This window comes from Hordeum vulgare, chromosome 6H, assembly GCF_904849725.1.
Source record: "Hordeum vulgare subsp. vulgare chromosome 6H, MorexV3_pseudomolecules_assembly, whole genome shotgun sequence".
NCBI classification, from domain to species: domain Eukaryota; kingdom Viridiplantae; phylum Streptophyta; class Magnoliopsida; order Poales; family Poaceae; genus Hordeum; species Hordeum vulgare.
In genome coordinates, this window is record NC_058523.1 from 503,254,183 (window position 1) to 503,280,635 (window position 26,453).

The 26,453-nt window shown below is 42.4% G+C and overlaps 1 protein-coding gene across 1 annotated transcript; it reads left to right on the forward strand.

Moving 5' to 3' along the window:
- Positions 1–6,830: 6,830 nt before the first annotated feature.
- On the forward strand, positions 6,831–7,720 carry LOC123404551. Its single transcript, XM_045098476.1, has one exon. It carries the CDS (start codon positions 6,886–6,888, stop codon positions 7,516–7,518), a length of 633 nt encoding a protein of 210 aa, XP_044954411.1. The 5' UTR covers positions 6,831–6,885; the 3' UTR covers positions 7,519–7,720.
- Positions 7,721–26,453: the final 18,733 nt, after the last annotated feature.

Below are 26,453 nucleotides of genomic sequence, written 5' to 3' on the forward strand. Positions count from 1 at the left end.
TCACGGAAGGCTGACTCCCAAACGGCTACCCTGTACAACAAGGAGGGTTGCACATACCAAGTGAATGAGCCCGGAGAAACGACAAACGATGGCCAGCAACACGGAAACAGGGCGTTCAAGGTATCTTTATCGTTGTGTGATTGCTCTTGTGGGAGGCCAAGGTTGCTTCATCTCGCATGCTCGCATTTGTACACGGCAACTCGCAGTAGGAATGTGGACGTCAACCATCCACTAATCGTGAGGGAGTCCGAGTTCTCGATCATGACCACGAAGCATACATGGGCTCCTAGATTTGAACCATACTTTGACCAATAACAATGGCCGGAGTATCATGGAGTACAACTATGGCCCGACCGGGAGGGGAAGGTTGTGAAACGGGGAAGACGAAAGACAAAGCGTTTTAGAGGAGACATGGATGGATGGGGCCATGGTGGTGGTAGAGAAATGGGGAACAACCAATTCCAAGAGCCTACTGAGAGATCACATTGTGGAGAGTGCGGTGTAACAGGGCACAGCACAAGAAGGTGTACGAAGCCAAAGAAGAAGTCCAAAAACAATGATTCCAGGTCAAGCCAACCAAGTCCTAGCCAACATGGTCATAGCCAACCAAGTTCAAGCCAACAAGGGACGGGTCAAGCAAGCACAAGCCAACAAGGGACGGGTCAAGCAAGCACAACCCAACAAGTTCCTACTCAACAAGTTCCTACTCAACATGTTCCTAGCCGACTTGGGCTTACTAGAGGACGTGGTGGTGGTGGTGCTAGAGGCAGGGGTGGGATAGGTCGTGGTGGTGCTAGAGGCATGGGTGGGATAGGTGGTGGTGGTGCTAGAGGCAGTGGTGGGATAGGTGGTGGACTTACTAGGATTGGTATGCGTGGATACCTGCGAGGCCCATTTCTGTATGTCACATATTTGACTTATCTTTATCATGTTGTTTTTCATGCTCCTTTGTATGTTATTTTACTAACTATGAGCTTTGATGCCTGTTTTGTAGGTATGGCGGCTTCTCAACCCAACAAGGAAAAAGCGGAGTGGGGGGAGGAGAAGGATGCAGCTAGTGAGGAGCAGCGGTTGATGGAGAGGGCTGCAAAGAAGTTGAGAGAGGAGGATGCAGCCAAAGCGCGGAAGAAGAAGGATGAGAGTATAAGGCAAGGATGGATGAGCAGTGGCAAATGGAACTTGAGCGCCGGAGATATGAGGCTAGGATAAAGGAGAGTGACAGGAAGACGCTAGAGAAACGTAAAAAAGAATGGGAAGCTAACTTTAAGAAGATGATGGCAGAGGGCGCAACAAAGAGAGAGCGGGAGCATCAACGCTTCACAGAGAGGGTTAAGGAAGAGGCTTCAAAAATGCGCAAAAGGGAAGAGGAAGAGGAAGAAGAGAGGAAGAAGAAGAAGGGAAAGGGGCCTTGCTCGACCCAATAGAGCCGGATGCTTCTATTCTCATGCGCGCTTTCATCTTCGAACCCTATGTGTTGTTGAACCCTATGTGTTGTTGAACCTTGTTCGCTTGCGCGCTTTCTTACTATGAAACTCCACTATGTATGCACTTTTGGACGTATGTTCTTTAAGAACCCTATGTATGTTTTAACTCCACTATATTTGTGTTGTATGTTTTAACTCCAGTATTACCGTGCCGTATGTTTGAACTCCACTATATTTGTGATGAATATTTGAACTCCTCCATCACTATGTGCTGCAGTTTTCAGCATGCCAGAATGTGTGGCGCCTAAGCCTTGGGCGTTGCACATGTGTGGCGCCTAAGCCTCAGGCGCCACCCATGTGATGTATATTTGAACTCCTCCACTACTATGTGCTGCAGTTTTCAGCATGCCAGAATGTGTGGCGCCTAAGCCTTGGGCGTTGCACATGTGTGGCGCCTAAGCAACAGGCGCCACACATGTGAAACAGAGAGTAACAGAAGTCTGCACTTTCTGTTGCTCTCTGTTTCACATCTTTTTCACATGTGTGGCGCGTGAGGCTCATGCGCCACACATGTGAAATATATGTGAAACAGAGAGTAACAGAAAGTGCACACTTCAGACGCCAGTAGGTTTCACATGTGTGGCGCCTGAAAAAGATGTGAAACAGAGAGGAACAAAAAGTGCACACTTCAGACGCCAGTAGGTTTCACATGTGTGGCGCCTAAGGCTTAGGCGCCACACATGTGAAACCTACTTGCGTCTCAAGTGTGCACTTTCTGTTGCTCTCTGTTTCACATCTTTTTCACATGTGTGGCGCCTAAGACTAAGGCTAAGTCAATGTATAAGTCAATGTCTGGCGTAGAGCCAGCCGCCGCCGGTTTGAATGGGGGAGGGGAATGAGGAGGGGGTGGGGAGGGGGGCTGGCCCGTGGCTGTATAAGTCAATGTGTGGCGCCTAAGCGTTCGGCGCCACACATTACAATGTGTGACGCTTGAGGCTTAGGCGTCACACGGCTTGGGGGGTGGGCCCTCTCTGCCAGGTGGTCAAGGCGTGTGGCGCCGAACGGTTAGGCGTCACACAGTGTAGTGTGGCGCCTAGGTGTCGGGCGCTACATAAAAGGGTCAGACGAGTGAAATCTTTCTTCCAAGGATTCACTCTGTGCGTTCTTTTCTCGAGGAGTCATTTTTATCAATTTTACTTCCTCAACCTGCGCGGCTGCGCGTGGTGATTTTGACCTGACAAGCTCTTCTATGTGATTGCTACTGTAGCACCACCCAGGACAACAATTCATTCAGTGCATCTAATTTGTACGGTGCTACTGGTTATCTACTCTTTGTTCCGTATAGTACTCATTCCGTCTTAAAATAAATGTCGGTTGATGTAGCATAAAATTTAAATTAGTTTAATACTACATTTACAATATTTATTTTAAGATGAAGGAAGTAGTATATAATATTTTTTCTGTTTTCAAATATTTATTGTTAAAAAAATTAGACTAGTTCTTTCTAGTAATAAATATTATGATACAGCTGAAGTAACATGCACCAAGTGGAGTATGTAATCGCTTGTCGGTCTGCCCTTGGGCATGTATGTGGGGTTGCACTACCTGGCCTGCAGTCATACTTAGATCAGATTTGATGTTTCGCCGACGCTTGATTTTTCTGTTAGTTAATTTGGTTTAGGAGAGCAACCGGTAGGTACTTACTACGAATGCATGACCCCTACGCTGCACCAACAACCGAATTATTTTAACTTATCAACATCAGTGGCAGATACAACATGTTTCCTTTTCCTGGCCAATAATATAGAACATCTCATTTTTGCACTTGGCTCACTCGATTTTAGCTCCATAGGTCAATATCATATAATTATATTAAACAATCTTGACACTCACACGCACACGCACACACACACAAACACACACACACATATAGGATGATCGTTTGGGGCACCTATGTGACCAGGCTCCTAACCTAGATGTCGTTGGATCATACTTGATTTCATTGTTAAGATTGGTTTAAATTTTGCATGCATGCATGCATTATTACTTTCTATTTGTTTGCATGCATAATTGATACGTGTCAGTAATTATCTCTTTATGATAGAAAATCATAATTAATTATTAACCATACTTGTTGTCATGTATGGTAGCATGTACGTTAGTGCGTATGTATTTTTATTAAGTATAACATTAACACATGCATCTTTTCATTTTATACAACATCATTACATACATATATTCGTTATGTATAATACTCACTAACTTGTATACATATGTCGAATACATGCATGTATCATTTATTAAATGGTGTGTCACTTATGGGTATAAAATAAAATTAAATTAAAATTAAGGTATTTATATTTATATGTATATTTTTATTGGGTATAGCACCAACACGTGCATATTCATTTGTATATTCACAATGAGGTATGTATATTCATTTGTATATTTATGTGTACATTCACATCGAGGTATGAATATTTCTATGCGTATATTTTCATTGAGTATAACACCAAAACATATTTATTAAAATGTATGATATTTATGTGCGTATTTTTATTGGATATTGCACTGTCACATACATATTTTCGTTTAATACAATACCCAGTAACACGTATCACGGTCTACGTGGGAATGTCAGATACATGTACACATATACGAACCCATGTATAAATGTTCAGGCTATTTTTGTTTTAGAAAGTAATAACCATTTAATACATTAGTACATGCAAACAAAATATGGAAAGACATTATTTTGTCGAGTGGATGACATGCACTAATAAATATGACTTGCCATAACTGAAGCACCTAGGTGACCCAAACATTATTTTGTCGATTAGATGACATGCACTAATATATATATTAGGGCCACGCTATTCGTCAGCCTGGATGAGAAATAGTTATTTTTGACTTCCTTTTATTTTAACATCAATGCATCGTAAATTTACGTTCCGTAAATTTTGTCTTGTTTTATACGTAAGAAGAGAAGTCTTGTTTTATACGTAAGAAGAGACCGTAAAAAATATAATCAACGTAAAAATATTATATATTATAGTTTTTTGTCAAATTTTACATAGTGATTCAATATAAATGTAACCATTTGTATTTCAAATATAATTTGTTGTAAATTGATTATAAGATTATCTCAGGTGAAGAATAAACTATTCTGCATCCTAGGTGATGAATAGAGTTTCTATATATATATATAAATAGAATAATCTATTGACATGTATGTTGTGTACATTTTTTCTCAATTTTACCTTGTAGGAAACATGAAAGCCTAATTAAACGTTGCCAGCCGTGTGCTAAATATACTACATGACTAATCTTTCTAAGATTGAAGGCCTCAAAATCAATTGAGGTCTTCAATTGGAATTCGGTCATCCGATTTTGACCGGATCAACAATTTCTCAAACGCTTTCATTTATTTTTCATACAATGCACTATGCTTCCAAATTTTTAAAACTTCACAATTAATTGATGCTTCAATTTAGTCCCCGTTCGGTGTCTCTCCGCTGCACGGCTCCGCTCCGGGAGCGGACGGAGCGCTAGTTCAATTTTCTGGAGCGAGCAAACAGCTGATGTGCAGATCCTAGGAGCAGTGGATTACTGAACAGGTCTTTAGACTCTGGTCACCTGATTTTGATCGGATCAACAATTTCTTAACAGAGCACTCCTATTTAATTGTTTTAATTCTCTATGCTCCGTAATTTTAATGTTTTTCATTCATTAAGGTATTCAATTTTGAATTTGGTTTACGATTTTGATTGAGACAACGATTTTCCAAATCAATTAACAACAACTGGCCTACAAAAACATATAAACCACTCGCAGACTCCTATCACCCATACAAAAGCATCACCATGTGATATTATAGCACGGATATAGTATATGCAACCAACGATGAAAAAATATCTTCACATAAACATGGGTTGATTAGCAGATAACACAGAATCACACCACCAAAGAACCATTAAATAACTGCATTATAAATAAATCAAAAACATACTCCAATGCCTCGCACACCGGCCAAACTAAATACTCCACCAGTTTCAAAATATAAGGGTTATTAGTTTTTTGGAAACTCGTTTTTTTATTTTTACCAAGTTCAGAGACAAAAATATCAACATCCACAATATTAAACAAAAATAGGAAAATTCATTTCATGATGAATCTAATAACACCGATTCGATATTATGAATTTTAATATATTTCTCTATAAATTTGATCAACTTAAAAAGGTTTGACTTTTAAAAAAATTAATACACCATATATTTTAAAATAGAGTGGGTAATTTTTTTAAGAATCCTAACAAATTCAATGGCACAGCAAAGCGCGCATAACCCTTGTAGTATCCTATTATTCCGGTCAAAGTTTGAGAGCGGGCGAACCTTCATATGTCTATCTTTCTAGTTCATTCATGATCCCTGGTTATCAAGTGGTAGTATTCACTAGAGAGAGAATAAGTCAAATTTATAGTGATTTTCTATGTTGTGTTGTGGGCTATTATGTTTCAAAAATTGCCTTTGATTAATCGTAAAATCGTATTATTTAGCTCGAAACTAGATCGAGACCGACTCGAGATCGATACAAGTCGAGCACGGGCCATTTTCTACGCCTTGACTTTGAGCTCATTCGAATTTTAGTATAATCTGAGTTTAACCTAGTCCAACTTGCTTGAGCTCAACTTGTTTGCAGCCCTAGCCTAGATTAGAGAAAACATAACCTTTGGCCCCTCTAAACATACAGGTTTTGTACCCCACCCCCACGCCGCACACGCGAAAATCTTGCCTAGCTTCGCCACTGTCAATATGCAATATATCATATATGATGCCGGCTGTTGTATGCTTATTTGTTCGTGATTTAAACAAAATACCTCTAAATGGGTCTTACCTTCATTATAATTCTGCTATAGCTTTTCATAACTTATGACCAAATCACGCTAAATGGCATAGAGCTCACTATTTAGACTTCAATTTTTGTCGTGTTTGCTATTTACAAGTTATTGAAAATGCAACTTCCGTCGGGGACGACTTGGTTGACCACAGTGTCAACGGTGGAGGGAAGTCGGAGGTTGATGGTGCGGATCACGGGTGGGGAGGGGGTCACCGGCGACGGAGAAGAGTCTCAACTTAGAGGGAGAGGGGGTAGTAACACGTATGTACGCCAGCAGGACGGAGAAGAAGCTAGGACAAAAGATCGACTTCCACCAAATCTTTTTTCAGGCAACTTGCACGTAGTTGGTCTCGATTTTTGTCTATACATACATGGCCAGGGAGCTAGATATGTTTCTCTACGTGAGTGGCAGATATATTTCATTTTCTTAACCAGCAACAAGATATCCGATTTTGCCTATATATGCATGGCCAGGGTGCTAGGCAGGGTTATGGTACCGTTGCTCCAAACAATAGAGGTACTGAACCACCAGCTATATTGGCAAGTCGGCAAAACTGGTTGATTAATGGGGCTCAAGCTCCCAACAGCAATACTTGTCTCCCAGGTGGCCAAGCTAGGCTCCCTCCTCATTCTCTTCCTTCTCGTGCTGCTCGTGCCTGCCTTCCTCAGGGTCCCGTATTGCTACCTTCTCTTCAACGCCATTGTCCTGGTGCTGGGCATCCAGGCCGGCCTCCTGCGCCGCGGAAGCACCATGACCTCTTCCGATCCTATCGCCGAGGAAGACCGGTACCGGTATTCGCGGACTGATCAGGATGCCACGCCTGTCAGTATCGCAACTTCACCGTTTCAGAGCGCTAGATCAGTCCATCCCAACGACCAAACGGCGGTGTCAGATGATCATGCGGTACCTGCCTTTGGAGCAAGTAAGATAGTTGACCTGCAGACCAAGACCAAGACCAAGAAGGTTGTGCTGACGATGCTGATGAAGAAGTGCCCGTCGGCGGCGAGCATCTTCTTCCTCAGCGCGCTGAACGGCAGCCGAGACAGTGGGGAGGAGAAGGAATGCGAGGAGGAGCAGGAGGATTGTAAAGTCGACGTGGACGACGGCGATGCGACAATGTCTCGGCAGGAGCTGTTTGCCAACACGGAGAGGTTCATCGGGAACTTCCGCAAGGAGCTCAGCATGCAGAGGCAGTAGCTCTCGAAGCAAGATTTGGCTTTCCTTTTCTTATTGCTACTAGGGTGATACTTGATAGCACGCTTCGCCGCGCCGGTTGTTGTGTTGTGTGGGAAAACATGAGATGAGAGAGATATGAGAGAGATGTGACTGTAGTTTTGGTATTAAGTATTGAGGAAATGCACTTTAGCAGTTCAACTCTATCATAAGTTAAATATTGATACTTCCCCGGTACCCATGGTTCTGGTAAGTAAAAAGGGAGCTCTAGTTGCATTTCAGTCTAACACATCAGCGGATGACCATATTTCAGGGATTGAGAAAAATAAGAAACAGCGACTTACAACAACAAATCGATCGGCGGATCAGGCAGAGGCTGCGGTGCAGCCCTGTCAGACGCAATGAATCTTTTATGCTGGAACTGTCGAGGACTTGGGTCGGACTCGACAGTTGGTGAGCTTCGCTGGTTAGTGAGGTATTTTCGACCTTTCCTTCCTCTTCCTTTCCGAAACGAAGATGAAGGATTCCAGGGTTGAAAATTTCATGTGGTCTCTCGGTTATTCTGGAAGTTTTGCTGTAAGCAGTGTTGGTCTTAGTGGTGGATTAGCTTTGTTTTGGCAAAAACCATATACTGTTTCCCTAAAGGGTTTTAACTCACATTGCATTGATGTGATTATATCTTCGGAAGAGTGCATTCCCTGGCAGGCAACTTTTGTGTATGGAGAGCCTCGCCGTTGTAACATCCCAATTTTCGTAAATTCGGATGTTAATAGATCATTCATTTGCATCCCACATTTTATGCATCATTGCGTTCCTCTGAAAATTTTTATCGTTATGTGACTGCAGGCAATTTATCGGAGCGGAGATAATATGACTTCTCCCCTGTGAGTTAAAGTCACCATTTTTGGTTTTTGCAAATTTTTCCAAACTCCGAATTATTTTAGTCGAGTTTTTTTTTCGATCGCGTTGTGTGATCCTAGTGCATAAAACTTTTTTTTAAAATTGCATTAGGTGGAACTAGGGTTCCTATATGTATTATATATATATTAGTTGTATATGTATTTTGTTTTCCTAAGTATTCTAGCGCATATACGTATATTAGTACCTACTCTGTTTCTAGTATTTTTGTTAGCTAGGAAAATATTTTTTCTGTTTTGTTTTTTTTTCCTTTTCTTTCTTTTTGTTGCTGCTGTTTGTTTGTTTTTCAAAAAAAAAAAAGGAAAACTGCCAGCCCCCATGCATGCACGCCCCCATGCATGCACGCATGCAAGCCTTGCATGCAGCCCCCAAGCCCCTCTCCACGTCTCTCCCTCCCCACGTCTCCTCTTTCCTTTTTTTCTTCTCTCCCTCCCCACGTCTACTCCTTCCTATTTTCTCTCCCTTTTCCTTATTTCTCTCTTCCTTCTTTCTCCTCCCTCTCTTTCCTATTTTTCTCTCCCATGATCTCCTTCCCAAAGTTCTCCCTCTCCTTCCTTTCTACTCTCCTCCCCTAAGCCTATATAAACCCCCCCCACCTCCACCTCTCCCCAACCCTAGCCGCCGTCTCTCCACCGCCGCCTCCACAAGCCGCCGCCGGCGCCTCACCCCACCGCCGCCCTAGCCGCCGCCGCGAGCAGCGGCAGCAGCCCGAAAGCTGCTGCACCTCGGCCTCGCCGCGGAGGAGGAGCCCTCCCCGAACTCTCTCTCCATCGCCGCCTCTTCCCCGCGGAGGAGGAACCTCACCGCCGCCGCCCGACGCCCCACCGCCCGGAGCTACTCCCTCCTTCCTCGCCGGCCATCTCCTTTCTTGCCAGTGCAACACCTCCAGCAGCAGGTAGCAACCTCTCTCTCTCTATTTCATGCACTCCATCTCAGCCATTAGAAGCTTGCCACGTGTGCCTCTCATTAACACTAGCAGTTTCGTAATTTCTGTCCAGATTTCAAAAACAGAAACTTTCAATCTTGTTTTGATCACAACTTTTTATCCCTACGTCCAATGACATTGATTCTTTTTCCAGTAGCTCACAAATTTCCTTTAGTTTTTAAAAATATATAATTTTTCTGTGTTTGGAATTTTTAAATATAAGTTAGAGCAGATTTAGTTTAAACACTGTTTTGCCTATTCCAGGAGTTTGAAAAATGATATTGAGTTGATTCTTTTTGCTACTGTTTTCTAGTGATAAAACCTTACTGTAGTAGAATTTTCAGAATTTTCCAAGTATTTTACTAGTGTTTTAAACAGAAACAAGTTTCTGTCCTACCGACGTGCGATAAAATTCTTTTGCGTAGTCGTTTGCCAATCTTTGCATGTGATGTTATTTTTTTTTCTCGTGGCATGATTGAATTGCTTATGGTGTGCTTTGTGTTTGTATCGGTAGATCATCCGGAGTGCGAAGCGTGTTACTTAGAGACGCTCGAGCAGGACAACTATCATCAAGGCAAGTCATCTTTGATCATGTTATTTTACCTATGTTTTCAATGCATAGTAGATCACCTTCTTTGCCCTATTTGCATGCTGCCTAGGTACTTGGAAACTTTAGTCATAGGTGTAGTATCATGTGGTAGGAACACCAACACCCCGATACTTGGCCCCGGGACGACAATGTTATATATGCTATGCTCTAGTAGACGGGTTATCGGTTGAGTGTATTCCACGAGTGATGCGAGGTTGATATAATAATCAAGACCGGACTAAGACAAGATTTTCAAGACCTCGGACGCAATGCAACACTGGGTGAAGGATGGTTGATCGGCTCCCTGGAAAACCCAGTGGATGCCCGGGATGCTGGAGAGGCCATGTCATCCTGCGGAAAGCTTCACCCAGGCTCAAAGGGACGGACGAAGACTTCAAGACTCAAGGCTTACCTGCACAGCCACAAGTCATTATGGGCTCTGGCTTGGTTGGACAACGCGGCGACTCTGGACAGGCGGTGCTAGCAGATGTAGACGAACGGTAGGAATGGATGGGCACCGACAGGGATTCAGAGGGACCCGTTGAAAGACCATGTTTTGATCATCCGGTCTTCAAACACCCTGAAGTGCGAGGACAAACCCGGAGGCGATCAAATCTTGTGGGGAACGTGTGCAAAACGCAGAGTACTCAACCTAATCGATTAGCCGTGTCCACGGTCATGGACAACTTGAGCCGAAGGCATTGAATTTCCCCTGAACTCTCGACACAACCTAATAATGATGTGGGTGTTAACAACTATTCGGGTACGAGAATTGGTTGGCGGAACCATCTCGTTAACAACAAACTATGTAGTAATATTTTGCTTTCAAACCCTTTTGTTGTAGGATAAAACTAGCTTTATGCAAAAACTTAGCTCCACCGGCCAAATATGCATGTAGAGATAGTGATTATTTTACTCCCTCTCTTGATGATTTGCCAGCATATTCAATATGCTGACCTACACGGCTGCAACGTATCATGTTGCAGAGTACTTTTCCGACCAGGAGTGAGGCTACCGTTCTACGCTCAGCGACATGCCCTTGGAGTCGGATGGACTCGTCTACCTGATGCTTCCGCTTAGTCTTCGTTAGATAATCTCATGAGTTGGCCTTCAGCCACTTTATTGTACTCCTTTATTGTAATAAAGTACTCTTTATGAGATTTCGATTAATAAAGCTGTGTGATTGCACTCTTGAATATATACATTATGTACTGTGTGTGTACCAGCATGATCTTGGGATGGTACAGAAACACCAGAGGCTTGACTCGTTGAGTCGGGTCGCTACAGCCGTGAATTGCGTCATGACTTTTGGAAGTTGTTATCTAGGCTATGCTCAGAATGGAAGGGTCCGTGGATTTGTTGCGGAGATTTTAACGAGGTTCTTTGCAGTGATGAACATTTTGGGGTCACCAAACGATCAGATGCTCAAATGTCTTTGTTTCGTGATTGTTTGGATGAATGCAACTTGGTGCATCTTGGTTATGCTGGCCCTCAATTCACATGGAATAATAGGCAGATTGGAGATGATTTGGTGAGAGTCAGGCTAGACAGAGCTGTAGCAAATGGAGAATTTATGGATTTGTTTAATAATCACAGGGTGGAAAATATTATCACTACTACGTCTGATCATTTTGCTATTGTAGTCAAAGTTTCTATATTGGCTGAGGAGATGAGGGCAACGCCGGTTCAACAACAGTTTCGGTTTGAAGCGGCTTGGCTTAGAGCACCAAATTATCATGAAATAATGGAAAAAGTTTGGGTACAAGGGCAGGACAGTCATATATCTATGCAATCCACATGTGATAATCTACGGCGTCTTGCCATTTCACTTAAGAAATGGAGTCATGATTCTTTTGGTTCGGTTCACAAAGGTATTCTCATATTACAAAGTAAGCTGAAGGTGTTGCGGGGGTCAACACAGAATAATTCTGATGAGATACGTATGACCGAACAATCTCTGTATGAACTTTTTGAGAGGGAAGAGATAATGGCACGTCAATGTTCAAGGATAGATTGGCTTCGGGAAGGTGATAGAAACACTGCGTTCTTTCATGCACGGGCTTCGGCGAGGAGACGCACTAACAGAATTACTAGCCTAGCCTGTGAGGATGGATCAATGTGTGATGATATGTCCGAAATCAAAGGTATGGTTCATAGTTTTTATGCCAAATTGTTCAGTTCGGAACCATGTCCTTTGGCTGTTTCGGTCCTGGATGCTATCCCTCGTAAGGTCACTAATGAGATGAATGTCGAGCTATGCAAAGATTATACGGATGATGAGATAAAATCTGCTTTGTTTCAAATGGGTCCCACGAAAGCACCTGGACCGGATGGTTTCCCGACTCTTTTTTACCAAACACATTGGGATTTTCTACAGAAGGAAATTTGTGGTGCTGTCCGAAGTTTTTTGAATGGAGGATCTATTCCGATTGGTTTTTGTGATTCAGTGATTGTGCTCATTCCCAAGGTTAATAATCCACAACATCTCAAGAATTTTCGACCAATCAGTTTGTGTAATGTTCTTTATAAACTCGCCTCAAAGGTACTCTCAAACCGACTTAAAGTTTTTCTGCCAGAGGTGATTTCTGAGAATCAAAGTGCTTTCATTCCTGGTCGTCTTATCACGGACAATGCTCTTATTGCTTTTGAAAGTTTACATACGATACGATCTCAGAGAGTGAAGAAGCCTTACTTTGCTCTCAAGATTGATATGATGAAGGCATATGACCGTGTGGAGTGGAATTTTCTTCGTGGATGTCTCTCTCGTTTGGGTTTTGCTGATTCTTGGATAAGCTCGGTGATGAGGTGTGTTACTTCTACTCGTTATGCTGTTCGGATTAATGGAGATCGCACAGAACCCGTGGTACCAACTCGGGGTATTCGTCAAGGTGATCCAATCAGCCCCTACCTCTTTCTTCTTTGTACTAGGGACTGTCATGTTTGCTCAAACAACAGGAGGACCAAGGTGTACTACATGGCATTAAAAATGATCGACTTGGTCCTGCTATTTCCCATTTACTGTTTGCAGATGACAACATTTTCTTTGCGAGAAGTGATAGGAGGAGTGTGGAAGCTTTGAAGAATAAACTTTCTCTTTATTGTCAGGGTTCTGGACAAAAGATTAATTTAGAAAAATCATCTATTTTCTTTGGTAATGGCTGCCCGGAGGTGATCAAGGATGAGGTGAAACACATTCTTGGCGTTTTCAATGAATCATTACAAGAATCATATCTTTGCATGCCTACCGAGGTGGGGAGATCAACTTCTCTGACCTTCAAATATTTGTATGATCGGATGTGGAAGCATATCAACGGTATGTCTGATCGATCCTTGTCTAGAAAAGATGTGGAAATTCTTTTAAAATCAGTGATTCAGGCGATTCCTACATACGTTATGAGTTGTTTCCATCTTCCTGTCGGTACTTGCGAGCAAATGAGGAGAATCATTGCTGATCAGTGGTGGGGCTTTACTGGTGGTAAAAGGAAGATGCATTGGCGATCATGGGATTGGTTGACCTGTCCAAAATCTATGGGTGGTCTTGGGTTTAGGGATATGAATTTGTTTAATCAAGCTATGTTAGGAAAACAGTGTTGGCGGCTACTCACAGACCCAAATTCCCTATGTGCTCGTGTTCTTAAGGGCCGATATTTTCCAAATTCAGATTTTTGGGATGCTAAATTCCCACGGTCTGCTTCCTATACTTGGTGGAGTATTCTTCATGGCATGGAACTAGTTAAGAAAGGTGTCTGCTGGGGTGTGGGTAACGGTGCTACCATTAAGATCCAAGAGGATCATTGGATACCTGGTGTTAAACCTCAGTTTTTGTGGTTGTCAGCCCCTCCTTCGGTTGGCCAGAGGGTGAATTCATTATTCGCTGTTGATGGTTGTTCTTGGAACATTCCCCTTGTCCGATCAGTTTTTGAGGAAACAATTGCGGATCAAATTCTTCAAGTTCCCATCAGCCGATTTGGAGTTCCTGATTTTGTATCATGGCCGCACACCCGTTCTGCTACATATTCGGTTCGATCTGCTTATCATCTCGCCTGGATGACTAAGATGGTTGCATCCTGTAGTGTTTCGGGCCGGGGTATGACTTCTAATCTTTGTGGTGATGCTATTTCATGGAACAGATTATGGGCGATCAAGGCACCAGGGAAGATGTTGATAACTATTTGGAGTTTTGCTCATGATTGTTTGCCAACTGGAATGCAATTACAACGGCGACATATTCCTGCTTCTAAGGTTTGTGTCCACTGTTCTGTTGATGAGCACGTAGAGCATGCATTGCTTTTTTGCCCTTATGCACAAGCTGTTTGGAATGATGTCAAACATTACTTCAATCTGCATCTTGGTCGGCAAGGTTTCACAAGCTGCAAAAGATGGATTTTTGATTTTTTGGCTCGTTGTGATGATCTTGCTGCGACATTCCTTGCAGTCACGTGTTGGCATATTTGGGATGCTAGAAACAAACTCCGTGAAGAAAATATTACCCAGCATCCTTCTAGTCTTGCTCTGAAAATTAAAGCTTATGTTGATATGATTGTGGAGCATTTGTTCATTTCCTCAACCAACCATAGGCGTGAACCCTCTCCAACAGCATTTTGGGTTCCGCCGCCGGCAGGTAGGGTGATGATAAACGTTGATGCTGCCCTTTTCTCACATGACAGGAGCATGGGACCAGGTGTGGTGATGCGAGATCATTCTGGTTCTTGCATTACTTGTTATGGTGTTGGTGTTCCTAATGTGATACTTCCAGAGCTAGCAGTGGCCATTGCAATTCAGAGAGGTTTGCTATTTGCTTTGGGTGAAGGGTTTCAGTAGGTTATCCTTGGTTCAGATTGTTTGACGGTTATCCAGCGCATCAATTCACTGAGCCAGGATCGATCTTTGTGTGGTCTTGTGATTCAGGATATCAAGCAACTTAGAGGTTCCTTCATGAGTTGTTTTATATTTCATGTGCGTAGGGAACAAAATGTTGCGGCACATTTATTAGCTAGGTCATGTAATCAGCTAGAATGTCGTGTTTGGCGTGGTGTATTCCCGGAATGCATCCGGAAAACTATATGTATGGACATTATGCCATGATCTATAAAATTTGTGTGTTATCAAAAAAAGTTAAGCTTTCCAGGTTACACCCGGACCTGCTATAAAATCTGAGATGTATACTGTTTAACTTTATTTATTTCTACAGGACCGAGAACTTCGTTATTCAATCATCACGGTTGAGGTGCTGAGATGTCAGTACAGTTAATCTGCTATAAGTAACCTATTCGATTCGTTTTAGTCAGCCACAGGGGCAACATGTAAATAGGACAACCGGAGTATCAAAGATGAGAGGAGAAATATTATTTAGGGAATAGAAGTTCTACAAAAGTTCCTACAAAACAAAAGAGAAGAACGGAAAAGTTCCTACAAAAGTTCTGCATTAAGTCTCTCTCACAGCTGTAAACATAATCGCACGTCATAAGGAATCCCCATTGTGGAAGCACCATCCGACAATCCCGAGCTTCCTCCAGAACTCAAAGTGGGCTCTCTTACATATAACAGTCCAAACCGAAGTAGCTCAATCTACTCTCTTCGATCCAAAATGTTTGAGGTTCTAGGTTTTGTCCTAAGTCGAAAAAGAAAACTTGACCAAGTTTGTAGGAAAATATGCCAATATCTAAGATACCAAATTAGATTCATTAGATTTATCATAACATAAATTTGTATACTATAAGATTGTAGATATTAGTTTTTTATATATAAATTTGGTCAAACTTATAGAAGTTGGACTTAGGACAAATCTAGAACTTCAAATATTTTGAGATTGAGGGAGTAGAACACATGTAAACCAGTAAACTACGTCCTAGAACAGGATCTCAAAGATAAGTCAATCTTAACATAAGTTGCTAATAGTAGCACCCATGCGAACCCCAAGCGATATATAGCGGCAAATCCTATTCCGCACGCGAGTTAGGGGCAGTGACCAAACGTGCACCCTGTGTATGTGGTAATGTGCCCACGCACTTGTTCTGTTTCCCTCTATCTTCCCGTTGGTTTTGGGAAGGTTCTAGAACCCTCCGTGGACTAGTTTTTTCCTCTTTTATTCTTTCTCCAAATTTATCTGTGTTTTTATTTTTCCATTTTTATTTAAAAATATTGATTTTTTTAAATATTAAAACAGTTTTTAAAATCATGAACATCTATTACAATTTGTGAATATTTTTAAAGTTCATGAAAAATACTGTAAATTCACAATTACGAAAATGTTTGCAAATTTAAAAAAATGTTAAGAAATTAAAAAATCCCAATTTGTTTATAGATTTATAATTCTGTATTCAAAGAACATTCACAAGTTCAATAGCAATTCGCAAGTTCAAAAAGTGTTCATGAATTCAGAAATGTGTTTCTTGTTTCACAAAATAATAGCAATTTTCAGAAAATATTAATGAATTAAAATAATATTTATGAGGTCAAAATATTTGAAATTAAGAAGTATGTGTGATTTATAAATTTTAACAAGAATTAAAGAAATGATCGAATTTGAAAAAAATGTTCAGATATATAAAATAATTATGAATATAAAAATGGAAATTAAAATATAAAAGGCATGAAATTGAAAGACCTCATAAAAATCGGTGCAATGAAAACCATGAAAAGGAAAAAAATAACCAACAAAGGCTCTAGAACATTATTAAAACCAATTGGAAGACAAAGAAATAGAACAATCACGGTCAACAATGTACTCCATGCGGCGGGTGCGTTTTAGAGCATCTTCTACACACGCGTAACCGCATGCCATGCTAAAATATTTTTAACGCGTCGAAATAGCCTTTTTTGCGTGGAGCAGAGCGCTGCAAAAAATGACGCGGTGCTATAGCTTTAGCACGCGCTGCAAAATACAGCGCAGTGTGCAACCGGCTTCATAGTTCAATTGCATTGCATAGTTCAAAATCACCCAACCAACTTCATGACAAATAAAAGTTCACACAAACAAATAGCACATCAACAATCATGTCTCCTCTTCTTCGTCCTCTTCCGAGGACGATTCTTCCTCCTCATGCAAAGGTATGTGAGGCACACCAGAAACCATGCGTCCACCCATGTCACGTGGAGGTGCTCCCATGCCTCCCATGGGAGACCCCAAATTCATGCCTTCCAAGCCTCTCATGATAGCTTCGAATCCACCAATGCGTCCCGTAGATGCTCTCATGCCTCCCCCTCCCATGGTTGCTTAGAAGTCACCCATGTCTCCCGTAGATGCTTCCGTTCCTTCCATGCCGCCCATGGTAGCTCTGAAGCCACCCATGCCTCTCGTAGATGCTCCCATGCCTTCCATACCGCTCATGGTAGCTCTGAAGCCACCCATGCCTCACATTCTTGTTTCCAAGCCTCCCATGGTAGCTCCCATGCCTCCAAAGCCTCCCATGGTCATGGATCTTTTTTTGACCAATACTTCATCACATGAAAGATTGATGAACTCCTTTTGCCTATCATCGAAGGTAGATGTGTCCATGAAAAACAAGGGTTTCTCCCATTCCAATAATCTAGCTCGCTCCTCCATGGCCAATTTCTTCTCCTCCAATGCCACTATTTTCTCCTCGGCCGCCAAACTCCTCTCCTCGGCCACCGCATCTTGTCTCCTTGCCATCCTCCTCACCTCGGTTGCTTCCTTTCTTGCCTTCACAAGAGTATCCATAGAATTCTTTAACTCATCATCTCCTCTGTTCTGTTGGGGAACGTCGCATGGGAAACAAAAAAATTTCCTACGCGCACGAAGACCTATCATGGTGATGTCCATCTATGAGAGGGAATTTCCGATCTACGTACCCTTGTAGATCGCACCGCAGGAAGCGTTAAGAAACGCGGTTGATGTAGTGGAACGTCCTCACGTCCCTCGATCCACCCCACGAACCGTCCCACGAACTATCCCGCGATCCGTCCCACGATCCGCTCCGATCTAGTGCCGAACGAACGGCACCTCCGCGTTCAGCACACGTACAGCTCGACGATGATCTCGGCCTTCTTGATCCAGCAAGAGAGACAGAGAGGTAGATGATTTCTTCGGCAGCGTGACGGCACTCCGGAGGTTGGTGATGATCTATCTCAGCAGGGCTGTGCCCGAGCTCCACAGAAATACGATCTAGAGGAAAAACCGTGGAGGTATGTGGTCGGGGTGCCGTGGCAAAGTTGTCTCAAATCAGCCCTAATACCTTAGTATATATAGGAGGGAGGGGAGGGACCTTGCCTTGACGCTCAAGGGAGCCCCAAGGGGTCAGCCGAAGGGGGGGAGGAGGAATCCTCCTCCAATCCAAGTCCAACTAGGATTGGAAGGTGGTGTCCTTCCCTTCCTTCCCACTTCCCTTTTTTTCTTTTCTCTTTGATTTTTTCTTCTCCTGTGCATAGGGCCTCTTGGGTTGTCTCACCAACCCACTAAGGGCTGGTGTGGCACCCCTAAGGCCTATGGGCTTCCCCCGGGTGGGCTGCCCCCCCCGGTGAACACCCGGAACCCATTCGTCACTCCCGGTACATTCCCGGTAATGCCGAAAACTTTCCGGTAATCAAATGAGGTCATCCTATATATCAATCTTCATCTCCGGACTATTCCGAAAACCCTCGCGACGTCCGTGATCTTATCCGGGACTACGAACAACATTCGATAACCAACCATATAACTCAAATACGCATAAAACATCGCGGAACCTTAAGTGTGCACACCCTGCGGGTTCGAGAACTATGTCTACATGACCCGAGAGACTCCTCGGTCAATATCCAATAGCGGGACCTGGATGCCCATATTGGATCCTACATATTCTCGGAAGATCTTATCGGTTGAACCTCTGTGCCAAGGATTCATATAATCCCGTAAGTCATTCCCTTTGTCCTTCGGTATGTTACTTGCCCGAGATTCGATCGTCAGTATCCGCATACCTATTTCAATCTCGTTTACCAACAAGTCTCTTTACTCGTTCCATAATACAAGATCCCGTGACTTACACTAAGTCACATTGCTTGCAAGGCTTGTGTGTGATGTTGTATTACCGAGTGGGCCCCGAGATACCTCTCCATCACACGGAGTGATAAATCCCAGTCTTGATCCATACTAACTCAACGGACACCCTCGGAGATACCTGTAGAGCATCTTTATAGTCACCAAGTTACGTTGTGACGTTTGATACACACAAGGAATTCCTCCGGTGCGAGTGAGTTATATGATCTCATGGTCATAGGAATAAATACTTGACACGCAGAAAACAGTAGCAACAAAATGACACAATCAACATGCTACGTTCATTAGTTTTGGTCTAGTCCATCACATGATTCACCCAATGATGTGATCCAGTTATCAAGCAACAACACCTTGTACATAGTGTAAGTGCATCTAGTGCCCCGTAGTGATTTTGGTGGTTTGAAGACTTATAGGTTAAGTATCTAATGTGTTCTCGAGTGTACACATGATCTATAAGTCGCTGAGGAGTTTGAAATATTTGATGAATATCGACCCCTAAAAAGGTACATCTTCGGTTGAAGAAATTGGTCTGAAGCTGAAGATTTGAATCGCGAAGAATCTGCGATGAAATTGATATTCCTCATGAAGATATTGAAATTGTGGAATTCGGTGTGTCCTGAAGAAAATCATTCTGAAGACTTTGAAGCATGAAGATTTACTCTTTCTGTTTTGTTTTCTTCACACTTGAGTAATAGGAACACCCTACTGTTAAAGGGGGTCGAGGTAACACACTGGAATGAATTTCCTCATAATGCTCAACCCAAGCCTAATCCTACCAAAAGCCTCAAGTGAGGAATATGAGTGACATGAGGACTCTCACAGTTGAGGGTTCCGACCGTTTTGATAGCCACGCCACATCATTGGTCTTATCCACACCAACGGTCATATTAGTTAAGGGCATTAATGTCAAATCATGTCGGGATGCTCCCAAGCTATAAATAGCCACCCCCACAACCATTAGCTGGTTGGCTGCTCCGTTAAGAAACTGACACTTGTCATAAGAGCAACCCAAATTCCTCAGAGCCTTCGAGAGTAATTCATTAGTGAGGAAATACCTCAAACACTAAACCACAAACCGAGAACCTAGTGATTGAGCATCACTCAAGAAGTTGTTCCTGTGTGGGACTGAAGCCTTTTACCTTTGAGGACTGTGCATCCTCCAGACGGTTAGGCTTCATTGTCTAGAGCAATCCAACAGTCAATTGTGGATCGCCGGGTGACCAAGTTTGTGAGGGTTTGAAAGTCTGCCCTGAAGACTTACCACGAGTGTTGGGCGAGGACTTTGTGTTCTTAGCCCAAGGAGAATACGGTAGGGACTGTGTGTCCCGGGATTGTGTGTCTTTTGGTTTCAATACCAAGCCGCTCCAAACCAGATGTACAACTGTCACAACAGTTGGAACTGGGTCATCAACTATTGTCTTCGCTGTGAAACGGGTTCTAATTCCTCAACTCTTTATATTCCTCAGATTATGTGTTGATGATTTTCACTGTCACTGTTTGACGAATTTGCTGCAGACTTTCTCTGAAATTCCTCAACCCCAAATTCTTCACGCAAGTTAATCCTCATCTGTTTTCTGCGTGCCTGCTTACTGTGCAATCTGTTTTCGCATTCTTCATACTGAAAAACTGCTGTAGTGAAACATTGCACTCCTCATCCTTTACTGTTTCCGCTGTAAGTTAGTTATGAGTGAGGAATTTCCTCAAAAGGAATTTCCTCAGCGATGAAATTCTGAAAATCTCCTATTCACCCCCCTCTAGTCGATATAACGCATTTTCAATTGGTATCAGAGAAAGGTACTCCCTTGTTCTGTGTGATTTTGGTTTAACCACGTGGAGTTTTAGTTATGTCGACTGCATGCATGATTAAGGTTACTGCAGCATGTCCTACTTTCAAAGGAAAGAACTTTCCCTTCTGGAAGACCAAGATGTAGATGCATCTACAAACTATTGACAATGATCTCTGGTATATTGTGGAACATGGCGTCCCCATCGTCTCTGCTAGTGTCTCTGCTGCTGATGTGAAGAAATTCAAGGAACTTGATTCTCAAGCGAAGAATATCATATGTGGCCATCTGAGCCCACGCCAGTTTGGAAGAGTGAGTGCTCTGGGCTCAGCGACACTTATCTGGGAGAGACTGTGCAAAGTAAATGAAGGAGTATCAACCCAACGTGATTCTCGTATTGATATTCTTCGCAATCTCTTCAATCGCTTCAAGAGGCTTGACAATGAAAGCTGCCAAGATACCTTTGATCGCCTCACTGACATATCAAATGAACTGCAAGCACTGGGAGCTCGAGACATTACTGATCATGAAGTTGTGAAGTAACTGCTAAGATCTTTGGATTCTTCATTTGATATTTAGTTCTGATGATTCAAGAAAGACCAGACTACAAGATGCTTGATCCAGCTGATATACTCGAAAGACTCAATACTCATGAATTCTAGCAAGAAGAAAAGAAAGATCTATATGGACCAAGCTATTCTAGACCACGTGCACTGAAGGCTAGAAAAATTTCCTCATCTGATGAAGAAGACTCAGATGATAGCATTGGTGACCCTGAAGAATTTGGACAGGAGATTGCAATGCTCGTGAGGAAATTCCAGAGGTTTACACGACGTGGCCAGTTCGGTAAATCTTCAAGAAGAGATATGAGGAAATCAGAATCAGAATCTGAGGACTACAAGAAAAGAACCTGCCACAAATGCAAGAAATCAGGTCACTACATTGCTGATTGTCCCCGTTGGGGAAAGGAATCAAAGAATAAGAAATACAAGGATGACAGTTCTGATGACTCGAAGAAGAAGAACAAATCTTCAAAATCCTCATCTTCAAAGCCCTCATCGCACAAGAAGACTAGTTTGAGAAAGGCTAGGGCACTTATTGGCAAGGAAATGGATTCCGAGGCAGAATTGGAGGAATGTGATGAAGAAGAGGGTTCTGATGAAGACTCAGAATCCGACATGCTAGTCTTGCACTTGCAACCACTTACGTCAGCAAGTTAATCTTTAACCTTGAAGAAGATGATAACACCATCCACACTGACGACTATGCTGATGACTTCGCTCCAACCTATTGCTTCATGCAAAAAGGTTCAAAGGTACCGAATGATGCTTCCTCCTCTAATTCAAGTGACTGTGAACCTGATGATTATAAAAAACCCAGTTATAGTAAACTTGCTATCATTGCCACTAAACAACAAACTGCCCTCGAAAACCTTCAGAAGCTGCTAGATAGAAGTGATGATCTGTTGAATGATGAACTGAATCTTACCCAAATCCTCACTGAAGATGTGAAAAGTCTTCAGTCTAGATTTGATAATCTTCAAGATCGTTATGATACACTCCTCACTGGTCATGAGAAACTTTCCTATGAATTTCTTCAAAGGAAGCTTGATCTAGAGAAGTTGAGGATTTCTCATGATGATCTTCGTATGGAAAATGATTCATTACTAGCTCAAGAGATCAGCACTGCTCAAGGTGAATTCATTCCTCCTTGTCTTAAATGCATTGAACGTGAAACTGCTAATTCTTCACCAGAATAATCAAATGCTTCCATTGCTACAAATTCTTTAACTGCTCCTGTAGTGTCAAATTCCTCACTTGAGGAAAACACAAATGTCACTGATGAAAATGCAGGGCTGAAGAAATTGTATGTGACAGGCATATACAAAAGTTTCAAAGGACATCAAACCCTTTGTGATGTGCTCAAAATGCAGATCTTGAACAAGAACCCGAGGAAAGAAGGAATTGCCTTTGAAAGGAAATTGAATACTGATGGATCTTATTGGAAACCTGAGCAGTATCCCAAAACCTCATGGGTTGCTTCTACTGGGCCTCCTTTTGATCCATCCAATCTAACTCGCTTTTCATGTGAATTATCCTATTCCTCAGATGAGTCATTTGACTCCAACTATAAACTGTTCAAAAATCAAGCTGGTGAAGTATTTGCTCGATATGTTGGAACTAACTGCAGGAATGGCCCTCCCCTGAGGAAAATCTGGGTGCCCAAAAGTTGTCTTGAAAATCTTCAGGTGAATGTCCTCATGACACCACCAATGAAGAATCTGAACCCCAGATCAAATTCCTCAGGAGGACCAAAGTCTTCAAGAGGATCAAAATCCTCAACTGGTCAAAACTATGCTCGTACCCGTGCTAATGCTTCTAACATGCAGGGAAATTACAAGGAATATGAATATGAGCGTTACTCTTCAAATCATTATGTTCATAAATCCTCAAACCAGTTCTCTGCATATTCATATGAGTACTTTAACCCCCTACTGTTAAGAGAAGTGCATTAGCTTCAATGCCACCTTTCTCATATGGTGCTCGCAGGATTATGAATGCTTTACCACCCCTTCAGATGTGGGTGGTGAAGAAATTGAACTAATCACTTCTGCAGGACAGGTCTCCAGATGAAAATCATCATCTGAAGAATTTGCTGGAGACCTGATGAAATGCTTGATAGGACGCAAGCTAATATTGATGAAATAGAAATATTTCACATGTCCTCATAATTCTGTTATGATGAAATTCCTATATGATGAAATTGATATCATATTCTTCAAGTCTGAAGCATATGAGATGGTAAGCTGTACTAATTCATCTGCAGGATGACAAACCCAAGAATACTGAGTGGGTTCTTGATAGTGGCTGCACACATCACATGACTGGTGATAAAGGCTTGCTGATGAATATGCCACTAACTCCATCACCTCTGAAGCAAATCACATATGCTGACAAAGGTAAAAGCAAGGTATCGGGACTTGGCAAAGTGGCTATTTCCAAGGATAGGCATATGGACAAAGTGATGCTGGTTGAATGCCTTGGTTTTAACCTCATGTCAGTCTCGATGCTTTGTGATCTTGATATGATTGTTATCTTTGGTAGATATAGATGTGTTTTCATCATGGAATCTGACAAATCCAAAGTCATCGAAGGTGTGAGAAGAGGGGATTTGTACATTGTTGATTTTTCTACAGGTCCTCAACCAGCCACTTGCTTACTAGCAAAAACCTCGGAAGGATGGCTGTGGCATCGAAGACTCGGTCATGCAGGCATGAGGAATTGGCACACGCTCACGAAGAAGAAGCATGTCAGCGGCATCGAATCAGTCAAATTCCTCAAGGATCATCTCTGCGGTGCATGTGAATCTGGGAAAATGACCAGATCCAAGCATCCCTCGAAGACTATCATGACCACTACTCGTCCATTCGAATTGCTTCACATGGATCTATTTGGACCTACTCATTATGCCACACTAACAAATGCAACATCTTTATATGGTTTCGTCATAGTTGATGATTATTCCAGATATACATGAGTGCATATCATCTTATATAAAACTGAAGTGCAGGAAATCTTCAAATGATTTTCTTCAAGGGCCTCGACGAACTTCGGCATCAAGATCAAACATATCAGGAGTGATAATGGAACAGAGTTCAAAAACACTGGTCTTGATGATTATCTTGATGAACTTGGTATTACTCACGAATTATCTGCTCCTTATACTCCTCAACAGAATGGCGTTGTCGAAAGGAAGAACAAGACTCTGGTTGAGATGGCAAGAACCATGCTTGAAGAATATCAGACTCCTTGTCGCTTTTGGCCTGAAGCAATCAACACTGCATGCCATATCATCAATAGGGTATATCTTCACAAATTCCTCAAGAAAACCTGATATGAGCTCCTCACTGATAAGAAACTCAATGTAAGTTATTTCAAAGTCTTCGGTGCAAAATGTTGGATTAGAGATCCTCACCATAGCTCACAATTTGCACCTAAAGCACATGAGGGTTTTATGCTCGGTTATGGAAAGGACTCGCACACCTACAGAGTCTTCAACAACTATCACAACAAACTTGTTGAGACTGTAGATGTGCGGTTCGATGAAACTAATGGCTCGCAAAGAGAGCAATTGCCTTCTGATCCAGATAAGTTGTCTCCTGAGGAAGCAATAAAGCTCAAACCTACTGAAGACATTGTTCCCACTTAGGAAATTGATGAAGAAACCATCCCCATCACTGATGAAAATCAAGAAGGTGCTCCTGAGGAAATTGCTCCAGAACTACTTCCTCAGCCCAGACGAAATCTTCAACCAGCTCATCCGAGGATTGCAAATGAAGTAGAACTTGACAAAATCCTCAATGACATCAACGCGCCAGGTCCTCTCACTCGCTCAAAAGCTTCACACTTAGTTAACTTTTGTGGGCATTTCTATTTTGTATCTATCACAGAACCCTCAAAAGTTGTTGAGGCTTTCCTGGAACCGGAGTGGATCCAAGCTATGCAAGAAGAACTTCTTCAATTCAAGCTGAATGCCGTGTGGGAGCTCGTCAAACGACCAGATCCTCGCAAGCACAATATCATCGGAACAAAGTGGATTTTCCGAAACAAGCAAGATGTGGATGGTCAAGTGGTGAGGAATAAGGCACGACTTGTAGCCCAAGGCTACACTCAGATTGAAGGAATAGATTTCGATGAAACTTTTGCACCTGTTTCTAGACTTGAAGCTATTCGAATACTACTTGCTTATGTTAATCATCATAACATCATATTATATCAAATGGATGTGAAAAGGGCATTCCTCAATGGTAAGCTTGAGGAAGAAGTATATGTTGCTCAGCCCCCAGGTTTTGAGGATCTAAAGAATCCAGACAAAGTCCTCAGACTCAAAAAGGCGCTCTATGGTCTCAAGCAAGCCCCTCGGGCATGGTATGATACATTGAAGGAATTCCTCATGAAGAAAGGCTTCAAACCTGGTTCACTCGATCCAACTCTTTTCACTAAATCCTATGATAATGAGCTATTTGTGTGCCAGATATATGTCGATGACATTATTTTTGGTTGTACTGACAAAAGATACAGTGATGAATTTGCTTACATGATGAGTGAAGAATACCAGATGTCTATGATGGGGGAGCTGAAATTCTTCTTAGGTCTTCAAATTCGTCAACAAAGCAATGGAATCTTCATATCACAAGAGAAATACCTCAAGGACATTCTGAGGAAATTCGACATGCATGAATGCAAAGGTGCCAAGACTCCAATGCCGACCAACGGCCACCTCTCCACTGACGGAAATGGTAAAGAATTCGATCAATAGGTATATCGCTCTATGATTGGCTCTTTATTATATTTATGTGCATCTAGGCCAGATATAATGCTTAGTGTTTGCATGTGTGCACGTTTTCAAGCAAAACCGAAGGAATCACACCATAAGGCTGTGAAGCATATTCTTCGATACTTAGCTCACACACCAACACTAGGATTATGGTACCCCAAGGGCTCAAATCTTCATCTGGTAGGGTATTCTGATTCTGACTATGCTGGTGACCGTGTGGATCGCAAGTCAACCTATGGCACATGCCATTTCCTTGGAAGATCACTAGTCTGCTGGTCCTCAAAGAAGCAGAACTGTGTATCACTCTCCACTGCCGAAGCTGAGTACATTGCTGCTGGCTCATGCTATGCTCAATTGCTATGGATGAAGCAAACCATCAAGGACTACGACATCAACTTGAAGAATGTGCCTCTC

Excerpts from the sequence above, each read along its gene's own strand:
- LOC123404551 (XM_045098476.1), top strand. The coding sequence starts at position 6,886 with ATGGGGCTCAAGCTCCCAACAGCAATACTTGTCTCCCAGGTGGCCAAG.